General features: G+C 43.8%; 1 protein-coding gene across 2 annotated transcripts in view; it reads right to left on the reverse strand.

Annotated features, from left to right (window-relative positions):
• LOC102448256 (sodium- and chloride-dependent GABA transporter 3) overlaps positions 1-10,884 on the reverse strand; it is a 278,291-nt gene extending 267,407 nt beyond the window's left edge. Inside the window, exons 1-4 of one of the 2 annotated variants that reach the window (XM_075939327.1) lie at positions 10,567-10,884; positions 6,445-6,677; positions 3,171-3,305; positions 2,888-3,028 (exon numbers count right to left, since the gene is read on the reverse strand). In XM_075939327.1, coding sequence (XP_075795442.1) covers positions 2,888-3,028; positions 3,171-3,305; positions 6,445-6,664 — 496 coding nt within the window. In that variant the 5' untranslated portion in view covers positions 6,665-6,677; positions 10,567-10,884. Of the gene's footprint in view, positions 1-2,887; positions 3,029-3,170; positions 3,306-6,444; positions 6,678-7,016; positions 7,150-10,566 lie in introns of those variants that run through there. The other variant, XM_075939326.1, reaches the window with a different exon arrangement.
• Positions 10,885-11,526: the final 642 nt, after the last annotated feature.

Below are 11,526 nucleotides of genomic sequence, written 5' to 3' on the forward strand. Positions count from 1 at the left end.
ATTAAGAAAGGGATAGAAAATAAGACACAGAATATCTTACTGCCCCTGTATAAAACTATGGTATGCCCACATCTTGAATACTGTGTACAGATGTGGTCTCCTCACCTCAAAAAAGATATTTTGGCCTTGGAAAGGGTTCAGAAAAGGGCAACTAAAAAGATTATGGGTTTGGAACAGGTCCCATATGAAGAGAGGCTAAAGCAACTGGGATTTTTCAGTTTGGAAAAGAGGATACTGAGGGGGGATATGATAGAGGTCTATAAAATCATGAGAGGTGTGGAGAGAGTGAATAAAGAAAAGTTATTCATTAGTTCCCATAATATAAGGACTAGAGAACACCAAATGAAATTAATGGGTAGCAGGTTTAAAACTAATAAGCGAAAGTTCTTCTTCACACAGCGTGTGGAACTCCTTGCCACAGGAGGCTGTGAAGGTTAGGACTATAACAGAGTTTAAGAGAAGCTAAATAAATTCATGGAGGTTAGGTCCATAAAAGGCTATTAGCCAGGGGATAGGAATGGTGTCCCTGGCCTCTGTTTGTCAGAGGCTGGAGATGGATGGCACAAGACAAATCGTTTGATCATTGTCTTCGGTCCACCCCCTCCGGGGCACCTGGTGCTAGCCACTGTTGGCAGACAGGCTACTGGGCTAGATGGACCTTTGGTCTGACCCAGTACAGGCAGTCCCCGGGTTACATGGATCCGACTTACATCGGATCCCTACTTACAAACGGGGTGAGGCAACCCCGCACTAGCTGCTTCCCCCCAGCAGACCAGGGAGACACGAAGCTAGCCCCCCCTCCCCCAGCAGACCAGGGAGACGCGGAGCAGCTTTTCTCAGCAGACACCTCAGCTTGAGAATAAAGGACTGAGGGAAGTGAGGTGTGGGGGAATAAAACTGAGCTCTGGAGAAATGTTTGGCTAGAGTTTCCCCTACAATATGTACCAGTTCCGACTTACATACAAATTCAGCTTAAGAACAAACCTACAGTCCCTATCTTGTATGTAACCCGGGGACTGCCTGTACAGCCATTCTTATGTTCTATTTAGCTCTTTATTGAACTCTTAAAGTTCTGGTGTTCACAGCATCCTCTGGCAAGGAATTCCACAATAACTATGTGGTATGTGAAGAAGTACTTCCTTTTGTTTTAAATCTGCTAACTATTGATTTCATTTGGTGCCTCCTAGTTCTTGTGTTAACTTTTCCTTATTTTACTTTCTTCATTCCAGTCATGATTTTATAGACCTCTATAATATCCCCCCTAAGTTGTCTCTTTTTCAAGCTGAAAAGTCCCGATCTTATTAATCTTGCCTCGTATGGCAGCTGTTCCATATCCCTGCATGCAGTATTCAAGATGTGGGTGGTACCATGGATTTAAATAGTGTCAATAAAATATTTTCTCTTATTCTCTATCTGTTTTTTAATAATTCTTAACATTGTTTGCTTTGTGACTGCTGCTGTGCATTGTGTGGATGTTTTCAGAGAAATATTCAAATTACTCCAAGATCTCTCGGGTGGTAGTCACTAATTTAGTCCCCATCATTTTGTACATAGAGTTGGTCTAATGTTTTCCAATATTCATTACTTTGCATTTATCAGTATTAAAATTCATCTGCCACTTTGTTGCACAGTCATCTATTTTGTGAGATTCTTTTGAAGCTCTTCACAGTCTCCTATGTACTTAATTATTTTGAGTAGTTTTGTATCTGCAAATTTTGCCACCTCACTGTTTACCCCTTTCTCCAGATCATTTATGAATATGTTGAAAAGGATTGGTCCCCGTAGGGACCCTTGCAGGACACCACTAGTTACCTCTCTTCAAATCACACACGGTAGAACTATTTCTGCAGCTTGGGGTATGCAGAATTGAGCCCAGGTGCCATTAGAAAAATACAGTACAACAAAGATATTGATTTCTGAATAGAAAGTTCAGATACAAAGCACCTTACCCAATTTTTGCATTTGTATTTTAAGCAGGCAAGACACCAAGGGCTCGTCTACACTGGCCCCTTTTCCGGAAGGGGCATGTTAATTTCACCTATCGTAGTAGGGAAATCCGCGGGGGATTTAAATATCCCCCGCGGCATTTAAATAAAAATGTCCGCCGCTTTTTTCCGGCTTTTAAAAAAGCCGGAAAAGAGCGTCTAGACTGGCCCCGATCCTCCGGAAAAAGCGCCCTTTTCCGGAGGCTCTTATTCCTACTTCAAAGTAGGAATAAGAGCCTCCGGAAAAGGGCGCTTTTTCCGGAGGATCGGGGCCAGTCTAGACGCTCTTTTCCGGCTTTTTTAAAAGCCGGAAAAAAGCGGCGGACATTTTTATTTAAATGCCGCGGGGGATATTTAAATCCCCCGCGGATTTCCCTACTACGATAGGTGAAATTAACATGCCCCTTACGGAAAAGGGGCCAGTGTAGACGTAGCCCAACTGATTTCACTGGGAGTTTTTCTGAATAAGGACTGATGAAAAACAGAGTCATATTATGCCAGCAGTTTTTAAGTTGAACTCCTGGAGTGTAAAAAAAGTGAAAGTACAACACAGTGCTGAATGGAGATTCTAGAATTTAGCTCACGGCACCTTTCAGAATTAAGAAAAGTCTAGGGCTTCTGATCCTCTTTGGTATCATATTTGATGAGAACAAACATCTATACAATGCAGAGGAAAAAACAACACACCCCATAAGCATCAGCAAGGTTCTAACCAGGATTCTTTCATAAACAATGGTAAATACTGCAGGCTAAATTCTCTGCTTATGTGATTTTCACATTCCCATTGACATCAGTAGAAATGGGCAAATATCTACCAGCAAAAAAATGACCCCTGCAGTTTAATATAGCAGTCAATTACTTTTAAATAATTTTTGTAGCTATTAAGTTTATTGGGAGCATACCTGTATTCCATTCATGTCCACAAGTAGCCCAAGGGAGTTCTGTGGTAAAGCAGTTAAATAGATAGAAGATAGCCCATGCTAAAATGATGATGTAATAAACATTTAAATGTGCTTCAATAACTTGAGTAGCATATCCAATGCCTGGAGAAAAAAATAAAGAAAAGAAAGTAATTATAGTATCCATTTCCTTTTCAAACCAAAACCATTCTTTTATCTCCATATCTTAGCATTATTTTTGCTGAAACATACAATGTATATAAAAAAATGAATAGCTTGTTGCTACCTTCAAATAGCGGGCAAACTTTTCTCCAACATGTAATACCTCCTTCACTAGTAAACTGCCCCAGGGCAGTCTCCAGGAAAAATACTGGTATTCCACAGCAAATAAAGAAAACCACATACGGAATGAGGAAAGCACCTACAAGCAAACATAAATGGGAAGCTGGTTAGTCAAAACAAAGCTCTTTGAAAGAAAATAAGAAATATGCTTTCCTTAACAAAGGAAGGACCCTACACTTTTAGTAGTACCACTGAAGCCAATACAGGAAGCACAACTAATGGAGAAGGATCAGGCCCTAAAAGCTGAAAATTCATTCCTATAGGGTAGTCCACCTCTCTGAAAATAAAAGTATCTTCAATGGCTAACTTTTTTCAGAACTTGATCTGCAATAACGTGTGTTTACCTTCTGAATGTTCATAGCCAATCAAAGGTTTCTAAACTTTGTTTTAGAACAACTTTATAGTTGTATAAATAACCAAGGATTCTGGGGGATTGTTTTTAATGATCAAAAACCAGAGAAAAGTGTAACATTGAATTATGTTTCAGTCATTTAGACCTAGAACAGGAGATAAAGTATTCCAGCTTTTCAGAAGTACAGCATGTCATCATATGGACCTGCAATTTCAGTCTGCAGACCCATAATTAAAGAGAGGTCTCTTCACGGACCACCACCTCTCTAATGCATGGTTTCTGAAAATATTTACTTCTCCAGATCCCTCCAGTAAAACCTCCACAGTTTGAGAATTGCTGGCCTAGGTCAAGTCCCATTTGGCCTACTCACATGAAGAGTCTTCATGACTTTAGTGTAAGTACTAAGGATGTTAAAATGTGGTTAATTGACTAGTCAATGGAATTTTTATCCCCTAGTCAACAGGTACTTCCACATTTCAAAGGAGGAATGCGAAACACCACGTACAGCCTGGGACTCCCCAGCTGATCCTGGGTTCCAGGGAAATACCGCGGGGAGCCCGCAGTTCTGGGGAAATGCCATGGGGAGCTCCACAGCAGCTGCCCCTTTGAAATGCACAGAGGCAGCGTTTTAAAGGGGTAGCCCACCGTACAGCTGATTCACAGATTAGCTGTGCAGTAGTTGACCCTTTGAAAAGCCACCTTGGAGTTTCAAAGTGGCAGCGTTGCTATGCTGCGCTGCCACTTTGAAGTACCCCTTTCCCTCCCACCCCTATATTATTAGAGGCAGCAAAGGAGGTGGGATATCGACTAATCAAGTAGTCAAATACTATATGATAAGCAAATGCTTATCAGATAGTTGACTAGCTGACTAGTCTTTTACATCCTTAGTAAGTACCTGTTTAAGTCTCTGGGACTGATTCTCCTCTCACTTACACCAGTTTTATGCTGATCTGACTCCAGTGATGAGATTTCAACAGATTTATACCAGTGTAACTGAGAGGAGAACCAGGCTTTCCACCCACTAAATAAACAATCACATCTAAACAATAACTGACCTGAAATTATAAAAGGCCATTTATCTTGACAATCAACCACCACCAATAAGCCCATTCCTATGCCCATAAACAAACTAGGATGACCAGATGTCCTGATTTTATAGGGATACTACTGATATTTGGGTCTTTTTTCTTATATAGCCTATTACTTCCAAACCCCATCCCGACTGTTCACACTTTCTATTTGATTACCCTAAAACAGATGGAGATAATTTCACAGAACCTGACTTGTGCTCTACATACAGAAGAAGAAATTCTTATGTATAAAATAAGCCCAAATCTGATTTCAGATCCAACATTGCCCCTAGGCTCAGTGGGGTTGCCCAAAAAGCTGAGAGCCAATTGGATGAAATCCTATGCCACTAAAGGGAACAAGTGTTACCATTTGCATTAGTGGTGCCAAATTTTATATATATTTTATTCCATTGAGTCATTAGGATGCTGAAGTTTGTTAATTCAATTTTTTTCAACTGAAAACATAGCAGACATGACTGAAGACTGAAGTGCTTTTCTACACTGGTGACAATAGCAATTTCACATTTTGACGAGCAAGAATATGTAGATTATCAGCATTTCATGCCCAGCTTGTTGTCTTTATATAATAAAATCATTACTAGAAATCAACAAGCAATGACTTAAGAACAGCAACGTTCTTTTCATCTCATTTTTGCAAATGTGAAGAAGTACAAGGAACTAAAGCCAAGTTACAAATCAAACCTACCTATTTTGCAGCAGTCTTTAGAAATGTGGCCAACAAAATGGTGTTACTTAGTGGAGTGACAATGGAGATAAATTTGGCAATATTGGCAGAGAGAATCTACTGATAAAGAGGTTGTGAACGTGTGCATATCAGCAACAAAGCACATTGCTTTCTTCCTAAGCTATCTGATTTTACTACTGTTTAGGCCTGAAGTGGAAGAGTATCTGTGTCCAGCTGACCATATTTCTATTTTTATTTGATTTTATTTAATTATTTTTCCACCATAGATATAGCTTTTCTCCAGTAAGTAATTATTTTACTGTGTTCCAAAACTTCATGTATCTAATGTTATTTCTAAAATTTAATGAAGTGACTAGCATCCTTCCTGCAAGTGTCAAATCCAACCTCCTTTTTTACCTTGTCTCCACAGAAAACAAAGAGATTGAAAGTGATTCTAATTTGACAGAGAACAAACCAATGAAGCAGGTATGAGCAGAAAACCCTCCTTGAAAGTTCAGGTGTTGATTGCCATATACCCCTTAAATCATTTTTTTTAAATGTACTTTGCAAAGGATATTACTTTGGAAAGTACACAATTACTTTATATTGTAGCTGTTCCTCCATAGTGTAGTGGGGGTTTTGTCCTTGTTTTGTTTTCGAAAGCATAAGCATGTGTATATATTTGCATGCATAAAACATACAATATATAGTCCCATTTTAATAGTGTACTAATCACTTTTCCTGAAACAATTGTATTAAAAAGGGAACCATTTGGGTGAAAATAGTTTTGAGCCACCTTGGCCATGTTTGTACAATGTGATTTCCAGTTAATTTCACAAGTTTTTGTAAATGCATTATTGTCTTCACAAAAACATGACATTTCACAGCTGCAAAAACAATCTGTGAAAATAAATTGCAAAACATTTGACAAAAAAAGTAAGTCTATAATTTTGCACACTCACAAAATGCTTAATGCTATCATGGCAGCATAAGCATCAAAGTCCTCTTATAAACATCCAATTTTTTGCAGTTGATGCAGTAAGTCATTGCAAAGCATTTGTTTACTGTTTATTTACTATGTGTTTATGGTAAACTGTGAATGTCATCTTACCTCCTCCATTCTTGTAGCAAAGATATGGGAATCGCCACACATTTCCCAACCCAATAATCTCCCCTGCCACAGAAAGCACAAATTCAACCTTATTGTTCCAGTGGCCTCTTTCATGCACTTTCTTATCGTTGCTGTGGAATAGGTTGGTGCTTGAGGCTTCAGGGTCCAAAGTATCTTCTGGCTTGCCATTAATTATAGGAATAGTCTTTTCAGCCGTCATGGCTTTGTCCAGCCTGAGAGGTGGGAGGGAAGGATACAAGAGGCATGTGGGTTTTTAAATCACTTTCTCACAATCACTCACAAATCCTTCACCTGATCTTTGGGTTTGCATGGCCTGTGACATACACGGATTTGGAAGAAGGCGCAAAAGGTGAACAAGATGCCAACTTTGCTGGGCCAGACAAGTGCCCCCACCCCAGAACAATGTGGCGATACGAGGGGTGGGGTGAGTTCGGTGCAGTAACCCCTCCCCCCGAGCTACCTAGCTGGGAGCCGGCGCTGCAAGGCTCTCAGCCAGCGGAGAGATCCCGGAGCCCCCCGCACCTCCGCGGGGCTCTGCTCGCGCTACTCACCCGGCTCTGCTCTGCGGCTGCCTCTGCGCGGATCCCGCGGGCTGCACTGTCCGCCTGTGACCGCAAGCGGGGCGCCGGGCAAGGAGCCGCCTTCTCCCGCTGCCAGATGTGCCAGATGCGCCAGATGCTGCCTGGCTGCAGGGGACCGGGCGCGCCCTGCTGCCCGCGCGGCGACGGCGAATTCGCAACTGCTCCGTCTGCCCCGGAGCGGCGCAGTAACACCCGCCTCCTCCCCGCCTTCCCGCCCTCCCACCAGCCCCCGGCCGCTCTGAGGGGGGGGCAAGTGGAGGCAGCCCGGGGGAGGAGGGGACCGGGGGCCCACCCAGCGCAAGGGGCTCAGAGTCCCGCCCTGGCAGCAGCTGCTCTTTATTATTTATCAGTGGGCTTGGTTCCAGGGAACATCAGGGCCAGTGCGGCCCCCTCCCGGTCAGTATCTTTGGCCATGTCTACACCACGCAGAAGAGCTAAGCAGCCTCTGCAGAGTGAAAACAACTCATTCAAACTGGCTATGTCTAGACTGCAAGCCTCTTTCGAATGAGAGCGTCTAGACTGCACGCGGAACTTTCGAAACAGCAAGCCCCTTTTTAGAAAGAAAGCAGCTAGTGAGTCTGGATGCTTTCTTTCTAAAAAGCCCTGTTGGCTTTCAAGAACGCCTTTTTTTGAAAGAGCACTTTCGAAAAAAGGCGTTCTTCCTCGTGGAATTAGGTTTACCGCCGTCGAAAGAAAAGCCGCGTTCTTTCGATTTAATTTCGAAAGAACGCGGCTGCAGTCTAGACGCAGGTGAAGTTTTTTTGAAAAAAGGCTACTTTTTTCGAAAAAACCCCTGAGTCTGGACACAGCCACTGAGAGGGCACTTGGGTTGATGCCAGTAGCCCTGCTCCATGAGGAGCAAGGAAAGTCAAAGAGAGCGTGTTCTTTTGACTTCCCACAGCATGGATGATGTCAAAATTTGAGTTAAGATACTTTGACTTCAATTATACAATTAATGCAGCTGACGTTGCATATCTTAATTCGAACTTATCCCCTTCTATAGACCAGCGCTGTGTCTAGACTGCATCCCTTTTCCGTAAAAGGGATGCAAATTAGACATTTCGCAGTTGCAAATGAAGTGGGGATTTAAATCCCTCCCACTTCATTTGCATAAACATGGCTGCTGCTTTTTTCCAGCTCGGAGCTTTGCCGGAAAAAAGCGCCAGTCTAGAAGGGGATCTTTCGGAAAAGAAAGCCTTTTCCGAAAGATCCCTTATTCCTTTGGGATCTTTCGGAAAAGGCTTTATTTTCCAAAAGATCCCCGTCTAGACTGGCGCTTTTTTCCGTCAAAGCTCTGAGCCGGAAAAAAGCGGCAGCCATGTTTATGCAAATGAAGCGGGGGGGATTTAAATCCCCGCTTCATTTGCAATTGTGATGTGTCTAATTTGCATCCCTTTTACGGAAAAGGGATGCAGTCTAGACACAGCCCAGGGGTTTCTGGCCACTCCGAGTCCTTGCAGACCTTTTGTGCCAAGGTCTGCTGCATGTCATGCAGGACACTTCGGGTATGTCTATACTACACTAGTTCGAACTAGCGGGGTAATGTAGGCATACCGCACTTGCAAATGAAGCCCGGGATTTGAATTTCCCGGGCTTCATTTGCATAAGCGGGGAGCCGCCATTTTTAAAACCCCGCTGGTTCGAACCCCGTGCAGCGCGGCTACACGGGGCACAAACTAGGTAGTCCGAACTAGGCTTCCTAGTTCGAACTACCGTTACTCCTCGTGAAATGAGGAGTAACGGTAGTTCGAACTAGGAAGCCTAGTTTGAACTACCTAGTTCGTGCCCCGTGTAGCCGCACTGCACGGGGTTCGAACCAGCGGGGTTTTAAAAATGGCGGTTCCCCGCTTATGCAAATGAAGCCCGGGAAATTCAAATCCCGGGCTTCATTTGCAAGTGCGGTATGCCTACATTACACTCCTAGTTCGAACTAGGAGGGTAGTGTAGACATACCCTCTATTACTAGGTTTTCTAGTGCAACCTTATTGGCTTCAATGACCAGAGAATATGGAATCTGTTCATAACTGAATATTAAATCCTCTCCCCTCCCCCAAGTTCTAAAAGATTCATTTTAGACTTGGTCTGAACAAAATAGTGAGAAAGTCCAGTCATAGATCTTGCAGGATCAGGCTCTTATGTGTATAAATAGTTGCTCAGTGGTAAGGAAAAGTAGAACAGGAATTTCATTAATGATATTGATCTGACAAATTATGTGGGATCAAAAGTTTGAGGCAATTTAAGAGCATGAGTTACAATGTCACAGATTATGTTTAGGATAACCTGTTTGATTTGTATCCAAACAGATCTGCACAATGAAAAATAAGAGGATGTATTCACTGCATTGGATAACAGCCATTTAAAATTAAGCACCAATTGATTGTCAACGTTCTATTTCAAGAAGCTTAATAGCTATTATTGTAGATAAGTATCTTTTCCATCTCTAACCCATTCATGCCAATTGCAAGGACACTCAATCTAGAGTTCTAGAAAGCCAGGAAAATCTGTTTCATCTTGTTTTCTTGTGGGCTCCCACAGCCAAAAAGATTCCCCTTTTCCTCCTACTTCACACTTTCCATTCTCAAGGCCCTGCCTAGATGGCACTCCATTATCAGCCTGACTGGCAAAAGGAGTCTCAGCTGAGCACCCTTTCCAAATGGACTTCTTCCGTAGCACCCCCTCTTCCAGGAGATAGTCTCGCTTCCCGTGTATGGCAGCTCAATACCATCCTGTGCTACAAAGCGAGCAATTTTTTCCAATTTTAAAAATATGAACATGCTGCAACAGCCGTTTCTATTTTAATTCACTGAGCCAGTGTTAATAAACCATTAACAAAAACCCAAACCACACATGGGTCCTTCATACTTCTCTTTGCTTCCTTACAAAAATGAGAGTCTTGTCCAGTGTTCTTCATGGGACTTCCGTTCTACAGATTGAGGCAGGGTGTGGGATGGGCTGCCAACAGTCGCATATTACCAGGGACATCCTTCATTTAAATAGAAAATTGTCTGCCCCATACTAAATCTGTATAGGGTGCCTTTTATCCTGTACTAGTGTAACCCCCTTTTTCCTCCCCAGGTTACTGGGGAGCAGGTCACACTCACAGGTGTGCCAGGGCGCCTGATGTTTTAGCCTAAAACTGATCCTGAGCACCCCAGGGAGGATGGTGTTTAGCTGGGGAAAGCCCTATCCACCCCCTTGCTGCAGTCCCTTGCTGGCAATGAATGTAAAATGGCGGTGCCTCCACCTGGCTGGCCTTGTACACACACTGGTGCCTTGAGAGCCTTCAGGAACATACCCATTCCAACATAAATCTGGATCTAATTCCAGAACAACTACAAATCATATACGTCTAATAGAATACTTTAAAATAAACCATCTGTACTTAACTTAAATAAACAGGGATTAACAGAATTAGAAATGAATAGCATTAACAAAACACATCACAATAATTGAAGCTTATACAGCTCCCATTTGTACTACCAGTGACCCCACCCCAGAGTATGCACACCCCTGGACTCACAGTCCCAGACACTCGCTGGCGTTGGCGCACTGATGTTGCAGCTGTAGTGAGGATTTGGTCCAGGCTAAGCAGCAGCTCTGTCCCAGGCAGCACTTTCCCAACAAGGCCCAAACTTACTGCCTCATGCTGTGCCTATAGGAAGCAGCCTGCTAGATCCCAGTTCCAACAGGCATCCAGTCCTGGTCTGTAGCTGCACCCAACAGCCCCTGCACTGGGTCAGTGTCCTTGGCAGCAGCCTGGCTCCCCCTTCGGTTCCACACCCCAAGGCAGAGTCCCAGACTGCCAGGCCTCTTTCTTCATGCACATGGAGAGAGCAGTCCTCTCCCACACCGGAGTCCTTCCTTCCTGTTTTTCCCCAAATGCTCATGGGAATTGTAGTCTGGATTGTAGCACACAGGGTCTTTTCAGAATAAACCAGAGCCCCTTTAGTAAGGGGACTACACTAGCATTACCCGTCCTGTTGTGATGGTAGACATACACTCAGGCTGGCCTGCTGCATATGGAGGCAAAAGCAGACCTGGCCACCATCTTGCCCATGAAGGACCCACTAGTGCCATGTCTCTGTTCCTGCTGCTTTGCCCCACCTCATGCCATCCGCACACGCCATGTTCTCACACCTGCCAGAGCGCACAGTGGGCACAGAGAGCTGGAGTCTGTCATCCAGGTGCCAGTAGGCTGGATCCTGGCCAGCCACTGGCCATACTTCCTGCATTCCTGGTGACGCACAGCCCATGGGCTACTAACTTCTTTGTCTGGGTGCCATGTGGGAGTGACTGTTACAACAAATGAACCCTGTTACAGACACTGGAGCTGGGATTCAGGGATCCCTGCTCTGCAGGCAGAGCTCTGCCCCACTGGGATCAGCCTAGCCAGTAAGGGGGAATGGCTGCTTTCCTGTCCCAGCCAGGGGACTGGTCAACATGAGCCAAAATTGTCCCCAGCTGCAGAGGAAGGTGTGGC

Source organism: Pelodiscus sinensis, chromosome 11, assembly GCF_049634645.1.
Source record: "Pelodiscus sinensis isolate JC-2024 chromosome 11, ASM4963464v1, whole genome shotgun sequence".
Lineage (NCBI taxonomy): Eukaryota > Metazoa > Chordata > Testudines > Trionychidae > Pelodiscus > Pelodiscus sinensis.